This window comes from Ranitomeya imitator, chromosome 6 (assembly GCF_032444005.1).
Source record: "Ranitomeya imitator isolate aRanImi1 chromosome 6, aRanImi1.pri, whole genome shotgun sequence".
In the NCBI taxonomy this organism is placed as follows: Eukaryota; Metazoa; Chordata; class Amphibia; order Anura; family Dendrobatidae; genus Ranitomeya; species Ranitomeya imitator.
Window position 1 is genome coordinate 566845209 of NC_091287.1, and position 19498 is coordinate 566864706.

Consider the following 19498-nt stretch of genomic DNA (forward strand, 5'->3'; position numbering starts at 1 on the left):
GCAAGGCAGGAGGAACCAGACAAAGATCCAAAACCTCCCAGAACCATGGACAACTGGCAAGGACTAATGAATCCTGCACACCTAAATACCCCAGTCAGAACTGCAATCAGCAGAAACACCTGACCAGGACTGCAACTCAGGTACAACTGCATTACCACCTACAACCACTGGAGGGAACCCAAAAGCAGAATTCCCAACAGGACACTTCGGATGGAGGAAGCTGGAGAGGCTACTCTGTGGGAGGTTCTACTGGATCGGCATGAGGAAGGCCATCGAGAGGTGGTGTCGAGAGTGTGTCCCTGTAGCCTACGCCGGAAGGATCGTGACAGCCAACGGGCTCCCTTGCAGCCCATCATCACTAAACGGCCGCTCGAGTTGGTCGCGCTGGATCACGTAAAGCTAACACCTAGCCGGTCAGGGTATATCTACGCTCTCACCATTGTGGACCACTATTCCAGATTCCTGGTAGTCGTACCAGTCAAAGATCTGATGGCTAGGACGGCTGCCAAAACCTTCCAGCAGTACTTCTCTCTACCCCATGGGTACCCAGAGAAGGTGTTGACCGATCAGGGGCCGGCATTTGAAGCGGAGGTGTTCCAGGAGTTCTGCAATTTGTGCGGGTGTAAGAAGATCAGAACCACGCCGTACCATCCACAGACCAACGGGATGTGTGAAAAGATGAATCAAGTGGTGATCGACTTACTGAAAACCTTACCTGTAGAGGAACGGAACTTGTGGCCTACAAAGTTACCAGACTTAGTGGACATGTACAACCACATTCCAGTGAATTCCACCAACTGCACCCCAGCGTACCTGATGCGAGGAAGGTCTAGCAAGTTACCCGTCGATCTGGACATGGGGGTTCTGACCCCTGAAGATATATCACCAGATGCGGATTGGGATACCGAGAGGCAGCAGAGGTACCGCAAAGTACAGGAATGTGTGGAAAAGAGTCTCGCGCAGGCCAGACAGAAGCAAGAGAGGGACTACAACCAGCATGCTCCCACGGCTCCATTGGCACCTGGTGAGCAAGTACTCAAAAGAAAGAGGAGACTACACAAGCTTGATGATCAATGGGAAGCGGAACTGTATACCATTCTCCCCTCCGACTTCGACAATACAAAGGTCTGTCTCATCAGTAATGACGGAGGGGAGACCTCAGCGGCCATATCTAGAGACCACCTGAAAATATGCCCAGATAAGCTGAAAGATGGAGAAACAGATCCCAGGATTTCTCCGCCCGTGGAAGAAGAGAAGATGATACACACTGTTCTTGGCGATTTTCCCCAGTCCTGGACTCAAATAAATCAGGCCATTGTTGTACCTGTCCTAACTGTTATGTAGGCAATCCAGTGACACAGTGTGCCAGCAATCAGAGCACATACAGTGATCTGACAATAACCCAAAAACAATAGAACGAGCTCTGAGACGTGGAATCTCTGTAGACCGCAATACCTGAACCTAACCTGAACACAACTAAAGGCAGCTGTGGATTGCGCCTGACACTACCTATGCAACTCGGCACAGCCTGAGGAGCTGACTAGCCTGAAGATAGAAAAACAAGCCTGACTTGCCTCAGAGAAATACCCCAAAGGAAAAGGCAGCCCCCCACATATAATGACTGTTAGCAAGATGAAAAGACAAACGTAGGGATGAAATAGATTCAGCAAAGTGAGGCCCGATATTCTAGATAGAGCGAGGATAGCAAAGAGAACTTTGCAGTCTACAGAAAAACCCTAAAGCAAAAAACCACGCAAAGGGGGCAAAAAGACCCACCGTGCCGAACTAACGGCACGGCGGTACACCCTTTGCGTCTCAGAGCTTCCAGCAAAACGAAATGACAAGCTGGACAGAAAAAGTTGCAAAAAAAGCAAAGAAGCACTAATCTAAGCAGAGCAGCAGGCCACAGGAAAGATCCAGAAGCTCAGATCCAACACTGGAACATTGACAAGGAGCAAGGAAGACAGAATCAGGTGGAGTTAAATAACAAAGCAGCCAACGAGCTCACCAGAACACCTGAGGGAGGAAGCTCAGAAGCTGCAGTACCACTTGTGACCACAGGAGTGAATTCAGCCACAGAATTCACAACAGTACCCCCCCCCCCCCCTTGAGGAGGGGTCACCGAACCCTCACCAGAGCCCCCAGGCCGATCTGGATGAGCCACATGAAAGGCACGAACAAGATCTGGAGCATGGACATCAGAGGCAAAAACCCAGGAATTATCTTCCTGAGCATAACCCTTCCATTTAACCAGATACTGGAGTTTCCGTCTAGAAACACGAGAATCCAAAATTTTCTCCACAATATACTCCAATTCCCCCTCCACCAAAACTAGGGCAGGAGGCTCAACAGATGGAACCATAGGTGCCACGTATCTCCGCAACAACGACCTATGGAATACATTATGTATGGAAAAGGAGTCTGGGAGGGTCAGACGAAAAGACACAGGATTGAGAATCTCAGAAATCCTATACGGACCAATAAAACGAGGTTTAAATTTAGGAGAGGAAACCTTCATAGGAATATGACGAGAAGATAACCAAACCAGATCCCCAACACGAAGTCGGGGACCCACACGGCGTCTGCGAGTCCAGATCTGCTGCAACCTGTCCACCACAGAATCCACACCAGGACAGTCCGAAGACTCAACCTGTCCTGAAGAGAAACGAGGATGGAACCCAGAATTGCAGAAAAATGGAGAGACCAAGGTAGCCGAGCTGGCCCGATTATTAAGGGCGAACTCAGCCAACGGCAAAAAGGACACCCAATCATCCTGGTCTGCAGAAACAAAACATCTAAGATATGTTTCCAAGGTCTGATTGGTTCGTTCGGTCTGGCCATTAGTCTGAGGATGGAAAGCCGAGGAAAAAGATAGGTCAATGCCCATCCTACCACAAAAGGCTCACCAAAACCTTGAAACAAACTGGGAACCTCTGTCAGAAACAATATTCTCAGGAATGCCATGCAAACGAACCACATGCTGGAAGAACAAAGGCACCAAATCAGAGGAGGAAGGCAATTTAACCAAGGGCACCAGATGGACCATTTTAGAAAAGCGATCACAGACCACCCAAATGACTGACATCTTTTGAGAAACGGGAAGGTCAGAAATGAAATCCATCGAAATATGTGTCCAAGGCCTCGTTGGGACCGGCAAGGGCAAAAGCAACCCACTGGCACGTGAACAGCAGGGCTTAGCCCTAGCACAAATCCCACAGGACTGCACAAAAGTACGTACATCCCGTGACAGAGATGGCCACCAGAAGGATCTAGCCACTAACTCTCTGGTACCAAAGATTCCAGGATGACCAGCCAACACCGAACAATGAAGTTCAGAGATAACTTTACTAGTCCACCTATCAGGAACGAACAGTTTCTCCGCCGGACAACGATCAGGTTTATTCGCCTGAAATTTTTGCAACACTCGCCGCAAATCAGGGGAGATGGCAGACACAATGACTCCTTCCTTGAGGATACTCGCCGGCTGAGATGAACCCGGAGAGTCGGGCACAAAACTCCTAGACAGAGCATCCGCCTTCACATTTTTAGAGCCCGGAAGGTACGAAATCACAAAATCGAAGCGGGCAAAAAATAACGACCAACGGGCCTGTCTAGGATTCAAGCGCTTGGCAGACTCGAGATAAGTAAGGTTCTTATGATCAGTCAATACCACCACGCGATGCTTAGCTCCTTCAAGCCAATGACGCCATTCCTCGAATGCCCACTTCATGGCCAGCAACTCTCGGTTGCCCACATCATAATTACGCTCAGCAGGCGAAAACTTCCTGGAAAAGAAAGCACATGGTTTCAACACTGAGCAACCAGAACCTCTCTGTGACAAAACCGCCCCTGCTCCAATCTCAGAAGCATCAACCTCGACCTGGAACGGAAGAGAAACATCTGGTTGACACAACACAGGGGCAGAACAAAAACGATGCTTCAACTCCTGAAAAGCTTCCACAGCAGCAGAAGACCAATTAACCAAATCAGCACCCTTCTTGGTCAAATCGGTCAATGGTTTGGCAATGCTAGAAAAATTACAGATGAAGCGACGATAAAAATTAGCAAAGCCCAGGAATTTTTGCAGACTTTTCAGAGATGTCGGCTGAGTCCAATCATGGATGGCTTGGACCTTAACCGGATCCATCTCGATAGTAGAAGGGGAAAAGATGAACCCCAAAAATGAAACTTTCTGCACACCGAAGAGACACTTTGATCCCTTCACAAACAAAGAATTAGCACGCAGGACCTGGAAAACCATTCTGACCTGCTTCACATGAGAGTCCCAATCATTTGAGAAGATCAAAATGTCATCCAAGTAAACAATCAGGAATTTATCCAGATACTCACGGAAGATGTCATGCATAAAAGACTGAAACAGAGATGGAGCATTGGCAAGTCCGAAAGGCATCACTAGATACTCAAAATGACCCTCGGGCGTATTAAATGCAGTTTTCCATTCATCTCCTTGCCTGATTCTCACCAGATTATACGCACCACGAAGATCTATCTTAGTGAACCAACTAGCCCCCTTAATCCGAGCAAACAAGTCAGATAACAATGGCAAGGGATACTGAAATTTAACAGTGATCTTATTAAGAAGGCGGTAATCAATACACGGTCTCAGCGAACCATCCTTCTTGGCTACAAAGAAGAACCCTGCTCCCAGTGGTGATGACGATGGGCGAATATGTCCCTTCTCCAGGGATTCCTTCACATAACTGCGCATAGCGGCGTGTTCAGGCACGGATAAATTAAATAATCGACCTTTAGGGAATTTACTACCAGGAATCAAATTGATAGCACAATCACAATCCCTATGCGGAGGTAGGGCATCGGACTTGGGCTCTTCAAATACATCCTGATAATCAGACAAGAACTCTGGGACCTCAGAAGGAGTGGATGACGAAATAGACAAAAATGGAACATCACCATGTACCCCCTGACAACCCCAGCTGGATACCGACATAGAGTTCCAATCCAATACTGGATTATGGGTTTGCAGCCATGGCAACCCCAACACGACCACATCATGCAGATTATGTAGCACCAGAAAGCGAATAACTTCCTGATGTGCAGGAGCCATGCACATGGTCAGCTGGGTCCAGTACTGAGGTTTATTCTTGGCCAAAGGTGTAGCATCAATTCCTCTCAACTGAATAGGACACCGCAAAGGCTCCAAGAAAAACCCACAACGTTTAGCATAATCCAAATCCATCAGATTCAGGGCAGCGCCCGAATCCACAAACGCCATGACAGAAAACGACGACAAAGAGCATATCAAGGTAATGGACAGAAGGAATTTGGACTGTACAGTACCAATGACGGCATACCTAGCGGACCGCTTAGTGCGCTTAGGACAATCAGAAATAGCATGAGTGGAATCACCACAGTAGAAACACAGACCATTCAGACGTCTGTGTTCTTGCCGTTCAACTCTGGTCAAAGTCCTATCGCACTGCATAGGCTCAGGTTTAATCTTAGACAATACCGCCAAATGGTGCACAGATTTACGCTCGCGCAAGCGTCGACCGATCTGAATGGCCAAAGACATAGACTCATTCAAACCAGCAGGCATAGGAAAACCCACCATGACATCCTTAAGAGCCTCAGAGAGACCCTTTCTGAACAAAGCTGCCAGCGCAGATTCATTCCACAGAGTGAGTACTGACCACTTCCTAAATTTCTGACAATATACTTCTATATCATCCTGACCCTGGCACAAAGCCAGCAAATTTTTCTCAGACTGATCCACTGAATTAGGCTCATCGTAAAGTAATCCGAGCGCCAGTAAAAATGCATTGACATTACTCAATGCAGGGTCTCCTGGCGCAAGAGAAAATGCCCAGTCCTGAGGGTCGCCGCGCAAAAAAGAAATAATAATCAAAACCTGTTGAATAGGATTACCAGAAGAATGAGGTTTCAAGGCCAGAAATAGCTTACAATTATTTTTGAAATTAAGAAACTTAGTTCCAAAGACATACTGATAGGGATTCTAGATTGTGAGCCCCATCGGGGACAGTGGTGATAATGTGTGCAAAACTGTAAAGCGCTGCGGAATATGTTAGCGCTATATAAAAATAAAGATTATTATTATAAGATTATTGTTCTATCACCAAAAAACAAATCAGGAATAGGAATTCTTGGTTCTAACATAGATTTCTGATCAATAGTATCTTGAATCCTTTGTACATGTGTAACGAGATTATCCATTGAAGAGCACAGACCCTGAATATCCATGTCCACACCTGTGTCCTGAAACACCCAAATGTCTAGGGGAAAAAAAAGACTGAACACAGAGCTGAGAAAAAAAAAAGGTGTCAGAACTTCTTTTTTCCCTCTATTGAGAATCATTAGGTTGGCTCCTTGTACTGTTATGTAGGCAATCCAGTGACACAGTGTGCCAGCAATCAGAGCACATACAGTGATCTGACAATAACCCAAAAACAATAGAACGAGCTCTGAGACGTGGAATCTCTGTAGACCGCAATACCTGAACCTATCCTAAACACAACTAAAGGCAGCTGTGGATTGCGCCTGACACTACCTATGCAACTCGGCACAGCCTGAGGAACTGACTAGCCTGAAGATAGAAAAACAAGCCTGACTTGCCTCAGAGAAATACCCCAAAGGAAAAGGCAGCCCCCCACATATAATGACTGTTAGCAAGATGAAAAGACAAACGTAGGGATGAAATAGATTCAGCAAAGTGAGGCCCGATATTCTAGATAGAGCGAGGATAGCAAAAAGAACTTTGCAGTCTACAAAAAACCCTAAAGCAAAAAACCACGCAAAGGGGGCAAAAAGACCCACCGTGCCGAACTAACGGCACGGCGGTACACCCTTTGCGTCTCAGAGCTTCCAGCAAAACGAAATGACAAGCTGGACAGAAAAAGTTGCAAGAAAAGCAAAGAAGCACTAATCTAAGCAGAGCAGCAGGCCACAGGAAATATCCAGAAGCTCAGATCCAACACTGGAACATTGACAAGGAGCAAGGAAGACAGAATCAGGTGGAGTTAAATAACAAAGCAGCCAACGAGCTCACCAGAACACCTGAGAGAGGAAGCCCAGAAGCTGCAGTACCACTTGTGACCACAGGAGTGAATTCAGCCACAGAATTCACAACACCTAACGTTCCGTCAACCGAGACCGCCAGAACTAAATGTGGTGCCAGGGCAGCTGGACCCGCCAGCGCAGCCGACCCCACCAGAAGATGCAATGCCAATGGTCGAACCAGCGGGTCCTCCCTCTGTCATCGGTGAATCTGCCATGCCCACCACTAATAGTGGTAGCACTGAGGACGCAAGTATGCCAGTGCTGCCATGAATCACTAGAAGTGTAGCTAGAAGACAGTGCACTACACTAGCGATAGCAAGCGTAGCGAGTCCTGTCAGGCCAGTAGCAACCCCTGCGCTGCGGAGGTCCACGCGTAGCACCAAGAATCAGACTCCACTTCGTTATAGACCTTGGCGATATTAACGATAGTTGTTATTTGGTTGAAAATGCTTGTGTAAATATCTGTGTTATAGGTTAAAAATGGACAATGGCGTGATGGACAGTGAATCACTCCAAAACTTTCACAGGGGCCCCTTTGTTTACCTGGGGTCCCTGCTATTTTTTGGTTGCACCTACAGAACTAGGAGTCATGGACTGTGCATGACCAATCTTTTGCAACGTTCAAGCGTCCTTACCTTCCATAACGGAAAGCACTGTTATATTTATTTGTTCATAGTATATATATATATATATATATATATATAAGAATTTTTGTGTGTTTTCTATTAACATGTATTGTTGTTCTTCTTTTCTCAGGCCGGGAGTACTGGATTTAACCGGAGGGGGGGAGTGCAGCGCCCCAAAGATCTGGTTGTTGCAGTAACGTTGCTCTGCCACTAAGGGGAGTGATGGTACATCTGATGGCACTAAAGGAGTTCTACTGACCAGGTATCACCAAGCACACACTACACTTCACACTCCGGCCACTAGGGGGAGTAAAAGGCTTATTTATTGGGCCACTCCTCACATTGGTAAAACTAGGGGTTGGACAGGAAGTTAGGCAGTACGAATCCTGGGAGAGCTCCAGGGAGGACCTGTCAGAACTGGGAAATCTGGCAGGTACCTAGCGAAAGGACAGATTGTTACGGAACCGCGCCTGCACTACCTTGCGGCGGTATCCTAAGAAAGAGACACGAAGCGAAGGATATTGTGGAACAGTGAGAAACGAGATCAGCACAAAGGAGAGCCAGTAGGAGTCGTGCCCCGAGAACGGCAACATCTTACTGAGGCGCATAGCCGGTGGCCGGAGCACCGAAGAAGTAACAGTCTCCACGCATTACTTCAAACAGCGGCAGGACAGTTAATTACAGGTTGGTTGTCTACCATACAACACCTAAGAAGGACATAGGAGGCAATCGTGGGAGAGGGGCGACACTAGGGTTCCAGAATAACTCCAGGCCTACCTGTCATAAAGGCACGTCCTAGCCATAACATACCTGGGGGACGGAGAAGAGAAAGATCTAGAAAGAACGAGAACAGAAGTTGTGAGGACTATCCTGAATGCTCAGCAGGGAAGCACTACAACACACAGGCGCTAGTGGTAGGCACTGATTTCCACCTGCAAAAAGAACTCTGGATGTGCCTTCGGACCGGCCGGTCTCAGACAGCCCTGTTGACAGTGCCCTGGATTGAGGATCCTGAAACCCTCAGTAAAAGGTAAAGAAACTGAACCCTGTGTCCTCGTTATTCCTCGCACTACGCACCATCACCCTTTATTGGAAGCCCCTTAGCAGGGTCACGGACCGGGTCCAGCCACCGTGACAACCCCAGAACTGAGACAGAAGGGACCGGTACCGAGTAACCTGTGGCCCCGTGTCTGGGGGCGATCCATACACAGTGACTGCACCAGCAGAATAGTGAGTGCAGCTCTGGAATATAATACAGGAGGTAACTCAGGATCAGTAATGTACTGTATGTACACAGTGACTGCACCAGCAGAATAGTGAGTGCAGCTCTGGAATATAATACAGGAGGTAACTCAGGATTAGTAATGTAATGTATTTACACAGTGACTGCACCAGCAGAATAGTGAGTGCAGCTCTGAAGTATAATACAGGATGTAACTCAGGATCAGTAATGTAATGTATGTACACAGTGACTGCACCAGCAGAATAGTGAGTGCAGCTCTGGAGTATAATACAGGATGTAACTCAGGATCAGTAATGTATGTACACAGTGACTGCACCAGCAGAATAGTGAGTGCAGCTCTGAAGTATAATACAGGATGTAACTCAGGATCAGTAATGTAATGTATGTACACAGTGACTGCACCAGCAGAATAGTGAGTGCAGCTCTGGGGTATAATACAGGATGTAACTCAGGATCAGTAATGTATGTACACAGTGACTGCACCAGCAGAATAGTGAGTGCAGCTCTGGAGTATAATACAGGATGTAACTCAGTATCAGTAATGTAATGTATGTACACAGTGACTGCACCAGCAGAATAGTGAGTGCAGCTCTGGAGTATAATACAGGATGTAACTCAGGATCAGTAATGTACTGTATGTACACAGTGACTGCACCAGCAGAATAGTGAGTGCCGCTCTGGAGTATAATACAGGATGCAACTCAGGATCAGTAATGTATGTACACAGTGACTGCACCAGCAGAATAGTGAGTGCAGCTCTGGAGTATAATACAGGATGTAACTCAGGATCAGTAATGTAATATATGTACACAGTGACTGCACCAGCAGAATAGTGAGCGCAGCTCTGGGGTATAATACAGGAGGTAACTCAGGATCAGTAATGTATGTACACAGTGACTGCAGCAGCAGAATAGTGAGTGCAGCTCTGGGGTATAATACAGGATGTAACTCAGGATCAGTAATGTAATGTATGTACACAGTGACTGCACCAGCAGAATAGTGAGCGCAGCTCTGGAGTATAATACAGGATGTAACTCAGCATCAGTAATGTAATGTATGTACACAGTGACTGCACCAGCAGAATAGTGAGTGCAGCTCTGGAGTATAATACAGGATGTAACTCAGGATCAGTAATGTAATGTATGTACACAGTGACTGCACCAGCAGAATAGTGAGCGCAGCTCTGGAGTATAATACAGGATGCAACTCAGGATCAGTAATGTATGTGCACAGTGACTGCACCAGCAGAATAGTGAGTGCAGCTCTGGAGTATAATACATGATGTAACTCAGGATCAGTAATGTAATGTATGTACACAGTGACTGCACCAGCAGAATAGTGAGCGCAGCTCTGGAGTATAATACAGGAGGTAACTCAGGATCAGTATTGTAATGTATGTACACCGTGACTGCACCAGCAGAATAGTGAGTGCAGCTCTGGAGTATAATACAGGAGGTAACTCAGGATCAGTAATGCAATGTATGTACACAGTGACTGCACCAGCAGAATAGTGAGTGCAGCTCTGGGGTATAATACAGGATGTAACTCAGGATCAGTAATGTAATGTATGTACACAGTGACTGCACCAGCAGTATAATGAGTGCAGCTCTGGAGTAAAGCAGATTCATACCTTGTACATCTGGATAATGGGCCATCAGAATCAGGATGAACTTTAGTGTGGAAGCTGTGGTGTCAGTTCCTGCTGCTAAAAGTCCTACAACCATCATGAGGAGACTGGTGTCACATATATCAGGATCAGTTTCATGTTCAACCTGAGGGGGTGAGCAGAAGAGCGTTTATTATACAGGACTTGTCTTTATTATGTTTTTGGGTTTAGAGGACTAACCACGGTCTGGGTACACAGGTTCATCTGCATAGCAAGTGAGTTAAGGTATTAAGGACAGCTGTGGAGAGGTGTATTGACAACAAGCAGAATAGTGAGTGCAGCTCTGGGAAATCAAACAAGCAGTTAATTTGACTGTACGGTGTGTGGAAGGTCAGCTCACTTAGCTTCTCCTCAAGGTAGACACAGGCACGTGGGGTTAAAGTTCTGGGTGGGTTACTGAATTATAAACTCAAAAATAGTAACAGAACAAACAGCCTTTCTGGCTCAAAAGAAAATAAACCATTCATACACAGTCCTGCCCAGCACTTCTGGGGCAACACATATGGCAGCTCTCACAGGAGCGTCAGCCTAGAGGCTTCCTTGTAAACACAACACAAACAGAGGAAAAAAAAACTGTCTGGACACTTATTTTCCCAGCCACACCCTTGAGATGGAGATATGGTGAGTAGGCATCCCACCCATCTCTTACCTACTCACCTAAAAACCCACCCATAACATGGCCACTTAACTCCTGCAGGACATAGGATGCTGAAAATAAACTTATGGGTTTCTAGATCACAGAGTCTATGCCTGATGAAGAGGCCTGAGCAGTCTTGAAAGCTGCAATTTGTTACCATCTTTTCAGTTTGCCATTAAAAGGTATAAACCACTGAGGACTCTCACTTCCAAATATTTTTAGGTCACAGAGGAAAGCAGTCTCTGTAACACATATCTCCCCTCACATACCGTGCCAGTGACCCTGTCACATACTCCCCTTCTGCCAAAAGCCTGGGGCTTTGGCACCTTCAGACACCAAAACAGGGAATTCGGGAGAGGCGTCTTCTACATGGAACTTGAAATTCTGGAGGCTTAAGAACCTCCTAGCCATCTGAGCATTCTTATCCTATTTCTCACTTAACCATCTCAGAGGGGCATGATCGGACACAAGTTCGAACCTCCGGCCTAGTAGAGAGTACCTCAATGTATCCACGGTCCATTTTATGGCCAGACACTCCTTCTCGACGATGGCGTCGTTATTTTTGCATGACAAGAGCTTCCAGCTCAAATACAGGATGGGATGTTCTTTTCCTTTTATTACTTGAGAGAGCACGGCTTCCAAGCTATCTTCTGACACATCCGTCTGGACCACAAACTCTTTGCTGAAATCTGGTGCCACCAGAACCGGATGTTTACAAAGAGCACTCTTCAACTCCTGGAACGCTATCTCCGTGTCATCAGGCCATTTAACCATCCTCGATTTGGTGCCTTTAAGAAGATTTGTCAATGGCGCGGCGATGAAAATAGACCCGCTATTTGAGTAGCATTAACTGGGTCGGCTGTCTGTAATGAAGTCAGATGGGACTCCATTGTCTTCATAAATGAAATAAAGCGCTGCTGGTTATCGCGCAAGTGCGCCAATTCCTTCTGGGCAGAAAATGCGGTACCAGCGGGTCCATGGCCTGATCATACTGTGATGCTACCAGATAAATGGAGCTAGAGTGGACCTTCTGGACCATGGATAAGACCTACCCCTGGGTGAGCTGACCTAGTGAGACCGACCCCTATACAGAGACCGCCAGGAGCAGGCCCAAAGGTCACCAGTCCACAGTAGCAGATACCGAGAGGGACGGCTCAGAAGGAGGAAGAGAAGACGGGTACGAGGCAGAAACCAAGAAAGTACAGGGGTCGGAAATACTGGAACCAGGGAGACCGGTACCACAGCTACGGACAGTGGATGAGCGAAGCAACTGGACTGCAGAGGAACTGAGACGAAGGCAAATCTGCTGAGAGAGAGAGAGAGAGAGAGTTTGAGTGCGAGTTAAGAGGAATGGATGATGGGAACAGCTAAACTGAGCCAGAGGAAAGCACAGATAGAGGAAAGCAAGACTAAGTGTGGAGCACACGGATGCCAGACACAGAGCACAAAGTGGCCTGAGACACAAGCTAGAAGCAAATGACGATCAGGCGCCTCCATGCAGGGGAGGCGGCCTGATATACCATATACCTCACCCGGATTGGCTGCAGGAGATCTCCAGATCCAAGTATCCGGTAGCAGAAGGATTGGGGCACGTGCGCCCTCTAGGGAACCCAGGACGCCTGTGCAGAAGCCGGATCAGTCCAGAAGAGCGAGAAGCAGGAAGCAGGGGAGGAGCAAAGCGAGGACAAGCGCGCCGGGACCCGTAAGCAGGAGAGCAGGAGCGAACAGCGGCAGGAAGAGCAGGCGCTGCTGCAGAAGAACAGAGAACAATGCGCCGGGACCCAGGAGGGGAGCGACAAGAGCAAGCAGGGAGAGCAGCCGCAGCAGAAGGAGCAGGATGAGCGCGCCGGGACCCAAAGGCGGAGCAACGGAGGCGAGCAGAGAGAGCGATGCTAACAGATTGGCTCCTAGGCCAATAGGGTGTCCAGCGATTCTCGGTCTCGCCAGGGTTTTAGCAAGTTCACATGATAGACCTGGTGCCGCTTCCTTCGCCCTGGCTGGTGTACCTTGTAATTACCCTGCCAAGTTTTTCCGCCACCTCGTATGGGCCTTGCCACTTGGCTAGGAACTTGCTCCCTGCTGTGGGGATAAGCACTAGCACGCGTTCCCCTGTCTGGAACTGTCTCAGCCTCGCCGATCGGTTATACACCTTTGCCTGTGTCTGGAGAAGATGCTCCATCACTTTCACCATTCTCTCCTACAGCTGGGCGACATGCTCTTTGATGCTCCGGTGTGGCGTGACCTCAGCTTCCCATGTTACCTTGGCGATGTCCCAGAGCCCTCGTGGATTTCGACCATACAGGAGGTTGATCGTCGAGAAGACAGAGGCCTGGGGAACTTCTCTGATGGAGTACAGCAGAAACTTAAACAGGTAGACCCAGTCTCGACTGCCATTCTCATTGACCTTTTTTAGCATGGCTTTCAAGGTTTATTGACGTGCTCTAGGATGCCGTCGGTCTGTGGATGGTACACTGAGGTTTTCAGTTGGGCAATCTGAAGGACCCTAGGGAGTTCTTTCATAACCTTGCTCATGAAGGGGGTTTTCTGATCTGTCAGAATCTCCTTTGGTAGGCCCGTCCTAACAAAAATATGGACAAGTTCCTGGGCGATACTCTTAGCCAAAGAGGTCCTTAGGGGTACTGCTTCAGGTTACTGGGTCACATAGTCCATGACCACTAGGATATATTGGTGCCCTCATGCAGACTTATCTAAAGGACCTACTAGGTCCATGGCAATTCGTTCAAATGGGATCTCTAGTACCGGTAACAGGACTAGAGGACTTTGGAAGTGTGCAGGTAGGGCAGGACTTACAAAAATTCAGGATTTCCTGATAACATCAGGAAAAAAAATGAACTTTTTTGAATTTAGAAAATGGCTGCAATGAGTGAAAAACGTAAAAGGGTCAGAATACTTTCCGTACCCACCGTATCTCCCCTCACATACAGTGCCAGTGACCCTGTCACAGGTGTCAGTGTAAGGCCACGTTCACACATTGAGTATTTGGTCAGTATTTTACATCAGTCTTTATAAGTAAAAACCATGACCCAGTGATAATGCAATTCTATTATACTTTCCCTCTGATTGTTCCACTCCTGGTTTTGACTACAAATACTGATGTAAAATACTGACCACATACTGAATCTGTGAACGTGGCTTAAGGATACGTCTCCATGAGCCATATTGTCGGCGCTTTGGACGGAGCGGAAACCCCGCTCCGCCCAAAGCGCTGCCCCTTTCTGTTTGGTCGGTGATTCCGGATGTGTTCATTGAACAGATCCAGAATCTCCGCACCCCGTACATAGGACTCTGTTATTTACCTTGCGGAGACAGAGCGTTGCAGCAAGGTAAACAGACATGCTGCAGTTTAAAAAGATGCACCTCATGTCCGGAATCGCAGGGCCGCCGGATGAGTGTTCGCACGCATAGTGGAGACGGGATTTCTTAAATCCCTTCCATTATGCTGTAACATCTGGATGTTGCGGGTTGAACACTGTGGCTGTGAGCAGCGTTTAATCCGCGACATTATGATTTTTCACATTATCCTCTTATCCCTTTATTAACCCATTATCTACCAATGTCCTTTTTTTGGGGACGCCTAATCTTTTGCTTCAAGCAACTAAGATTTTATAATTTTTATAATTCGGTCCAATTTTTTGTGTTGTGTTTGTAAAATGAATGTTTTCAAAATAGGAAATCGTGTCATTGTCATTTTTAATTAAATATTGGGACGCCCTTTACTGAAAAATCCGTAAAATGAAAATTTCTAATTTGGCAAGTAATGGGTTAAAGATGTTTCTTCTCAACCCCCTCTGACCACATTCTCCAGAACGATTCTTCATATATCCCTATGATTCCTTTAACTTAATGATTGCCGACGATCTCCTTTCGTTTGTTTATCAGAACGATTATCATCACCATTAACATCTTCACATCCTGCCAGGATCCTTTTTGTCAGAATAATTCTTCGTATCCCGTGTTAGGAGTCGAGTTTCCTCTGCTGCACAGGGGGAATCTCGATCCGTCTCCGCTGCGGTCTCGCATTCTTATCCAGCCGCAGTGGAGTCTGCTCAGCAGGGACGTCGCTCCCAGTGTCTTGCTCGCTCTCACTCTGTACAGAGAGTTACTGCTGCTTCTTCAGCTCCTGCCATTAAAGTCAGTGCTGGTCAGCGGCGAGCGGACTTCCCTGGGACTAAGTCCTTGTTTGCGCACACTGAGCATGCCCAGAGCAAGGTCTCCCGTTGGAGATCGAGGGTCATGTGCTCAGACTCTGCAGCGCATTCCATTGGTCCTCTTGGCAGGCCCTGGAAGGGCAAAGTTTCTGTGGCCACTTCCTGTCCTGCAATTATATAAACTGCGCATGACCGCACGGCCATGCGCTAGTGTACAATTGAATACGTGTGTTTGTTGTGAGTGCAAGTCGTTCATTAAATACCCCTACCCTATTGTATGACTGTTCGCGTATGGAGTATGGCTGCTATCTAGCGCCCGACAAATCACTCAACGTGTCACACACGTATCAGCGTCTATTGCTGTGACCGCCAGTGCGGCGCCACGCGCCAGTAGTGCGCTTCCTGACCCACGTCTGGGTGCTTAGTGGTGCCTGCCAGCACGGCACAGTTCGCACTTCGGTGCTCTAATTATAAGAGTTGCCTAACACACCCTGTTGCGGTGTTGTGTCAGCAAGTGGTCTAATCGGACTTCAATCCTAGTTGGGGTTAAGTTCGCTGACTGCTTGCTCGCCTTCTATGTGCGGTACCGCGATCCTGTGACGCAACAGGATCGCTTCCTTCACGTTGGGTGAAGTTTAACCCACGCGAGTATACTTATGAGTACCGCCATATAGTCCGTCATTACTCAGCAGCAGGTTCCATCTCTGCACGGTGGACCCCGGGCTACGAACGCACCGTACACTATCAGCCTTATTATTTGGTGCGTTCCGCTAGCCCTAACATTACACTAGCGCCAGGGTCTGGCTAGTAATGACGGACAAACAGCAATCCCTGCGGTATATCCAGCAGCTGGAGGGTAGGTTGGCGGCTCTCGAGAGCGCAACCTCAGCTGTGGATGTTACCGCAGTTGCTGTACAGGCTGCCAGCGTGGCTGCAGCAACTTTGTCCATTGCCACCCCTGTTCCGACATTTTCTCGCCTCCCGCTGCCAGAAAAATTTTCTGGTAATAGCAAATTTTGTAGGGGATTCGTGAGTCAGTGCTCTATTCACCTCGAGCTCCTGGCTGCACGTTTTCCCACAGAGTGGGCTAAGGTGGGATTTATAGTGTCTCTCTTGTCGGACAGGGCGTTGGAATGGGCTACGCCGCTGTGGGAGCGTGGCGATCATGTGGTGCAGAGTGCTCCGCTGTTCCTGAGCACTCTGAAACAGGTCTTTTTAGGACCTCAAGTCACCCATGACACTGCGCTCCAACTGCTGGCATTAACTCAGGGTGAGTCCTTGGTCAGTCATTTTGCCGTCCAATTCCGCACTTTAGCATCTGAGCTGGAATGGTCGGATAAAGCTCTTATCCCCATATTTTGGAGGGGCTTGGCTGACCATGTAAAGGACGCTCTGGCCACTAGGGAGATTCCTGCCACACTGGAGGAGTTAATAACTGTCTCCACTCGAATTGACCTCCGTTTTAACGAGCGGAGGTTAGAGCGAGCCCAGTGTAGGCAGAGGTTTCGGCTGGCTCCTACTTTCGCCAAACCTCTGGAATCTCCGGTCCTGGTTCCTGAGTCACATGAGGCCAGGGAGGTGTCACAAGCAGGATCTAAGTCCCGGACCGCTTGTGCACTCAGGGTCTGTCATGTTTGCCAGCAGTCTGGACATTTAGCCTCCAGATGTCCTCAGCGGTCGAGGAAACGTCAGCGTCTAGTGGTCGTAGGTGGAGGTACACTAGACACGGCGACGTTTGCCTCTAAATTGTCCTTTAAGGGGACAATTACTATAGGCTCATTCTCCCACTCGGTAGAGCTCTGCGTGGATTCTGGGGCGGAGGGCAATTTTATGTCTTCTGCCTTCGCCCAACGCCACGCAATACCTCTGGTTATGCTAGCTCAACCTGTAACGGTACGAGTGGTGAATGGGTCGACTCTGCCCTCACAGATAACTCACCAGACCATCCCTTTTACTCTGTCCATGTCGCCATCTCATCAGGAGATTATTTCTCTGCTCGTCATTCCAGAGGGAATTGATGAGGTCCTGTTGGGAATACCTTGGCTACGGTACCACTCTCCTCATATTGAGTGGTCCTCAGGCAGAATTCTGGGATGGGGTGAATCTTGTGGGGGTAGGTGTCAGAGGGAGTGCGTTCAGGTAGCTACAACTGAGGTACCCGCAGATCTTTCCTCTCTCCCCAAGAAGTATTGGTCGTATGCAGACGTATTCTCCAAAAAGGCGGCGGAGACCCTTCCGCCCCATCGCCCCTATGACTGTCCTATTGACCTCTTGCCTGGTGCTGAGCCTCCCCGGGGTCGAGTCTATCCGCTATCTCTCCCGGAGACGGAGGCAATGTCACAGTACATCCAGGAAAATCTGGCAAGAGGGTTCATCAGGAAGTCAGTGTCACCTGCTGGGGCAGGGTTCTTCTTCGTGCAGAAGAAGAGTGGGGAATTGCGTCCATGCATAGACTACAGGGGTCTTAACGCCATCACCGTTAAGAATAAATACCCTTTGCCTTTGATATCTGAACTGTTCGATAGGCTTCGGGGAGCAAGGGTATTTACTAAATTAGATCTGTGGGGTGCTTACAACCTGATTCGCATCCGTGAGGGGGACGAATGGAAGACGGCTTTTAACACCAGGGATGGGCACTATGAATATCTGGTGATGCCCTTTAGGCTCTGTAATGCCCCAGCCATTTTCCAAGACTTTGTGAACGATATCTTCCGGGATATGCTTTCCACCTCGGTCGTAGTCTATCTGGATGATATTCTCATCTACTCTCCAGATATTGACTCCCACCGGAGAAATGTTTGCAAAGTCTTCGACCTCCTACGGGCAAACTCCCTCTATGCCAAGTTGGAGATGTGTATGTTTGAGCAGGAGTCCTTACCTTTCCTAGGCTACATCATCTCAGCCCAGGGATTGGCTATGGATCCTGCCAAACTACAGGCTGTGATGGACTGGCAGGAACCCCATTCTCTTAAAGCGGTGCAGCGCTTTATGGGGTTCATCAATTATTATCGCCAGTTCATCCCGCATTTCTCAACTTTGGTAGCTCCCTTGGTTGCCCTCACCAAGAAGGGGGCGAATCCCAAATTGTGGTCGGAGGAGGTCTCCAAGGCCTTTATCTCTATAAAGTCACACTTCGCTAGCGCTCCCATTCTTCATCGCCCCGATGTTGATAAGCCATTTATCATGGAGGTGGATGCCTCTTCTGTTGGTGCTGGAGCAGTCCTCTTCCAAAAGGATGCTCAAGGTCGGAAGCATCCTTGCTTCTTTTTCTCCAAGACCTTCGCACCAGCAGAGAGGAATTATTCCATCGGGGACAGGGAGTTGCTAGCCATGAAGTTGGCTTTCTCGGAGTGGAGACATCTCTTGGAGGGAGCACGTTTTCCCTTCCAAGTCTTCACAGATCACAAAAATTTGGTGTATCTGCAGACAGCTCAGCGGTTGAATTCTCGCCAGGCCAGATGGTCCTTGTTCTTCTCCTGGTTTCATTTCACCCTCCATTTCCTTTCTGGGGAGAAGAACATTCGGGCCGACGCTCTCTCTCGCTCCGTTGTGTCATCTGCGGAGGTGGAGGAGGAGCCTCGGCTTATTGTCCCCACCGAGAGTTTGAGAACCGTGGCCCCGGTTTCGCTGGAGTCTGTGCCCCCGGGCAAGACTTTTGTTCCATCTAGTTTGCGACCGGAGGTTCTCTCTTGGGCGCACTCGTCCAGGGTGGGTGGACATTTTGGTACTAAAAGGACATCAGAGTTACTGGCGAGGACATACTGGTGGCCGCATATGGCTCGTGATGTCGCGGAGTACTTTCGGGCGTGTGTCTCTTGCGCCAGGAACAAGACTCCTCGGCAACGGCCAGCTGGGTTGCTTTATCCTCTGCCCGTGGCTGACAGGCCCTGGGAGATGGTCGGGATGGACTTTGTGGTTGGCTTACCCAAGTCTCGTAATTGCACCATTATCTGGGTGATCACCGATCATTTTTCCAAAATGGTGCATTTGGTGCCTCTTCCACGGCTACCATCTGCACGGGCGTTGGCTGTCTTGTTTATCAAGCATATCTTTCGCTTACACGGTATGCCAGACAAAATTGTTAGTGACCGGGGTCCCCAG

General features: G+C 48.3%; 1 protein-coding gene across 1 annotated transcript in view; it reads right to left on the reverse strand.

Moving 5' to 3' along the window:
• The window catches only part of LOC138643220 (cytochrome P450 2C20-like), a 253161-nt gene that overhangs the window by 120162 nt on the left and 113501 nt on the right, over positions 1 to 19498 (reverse strand). Inside the window, exon 7 of the mRNA XM_069732081.1 lies at positions 10556 to 10697. Within this exon, the coding sequence (XP_069588182.1) occupies positions 10556 to 10697 (142 nt within the window). The remainder of the gene's footprint in view (positions 1 to 10555; positions 10698 to 19498) is intronic.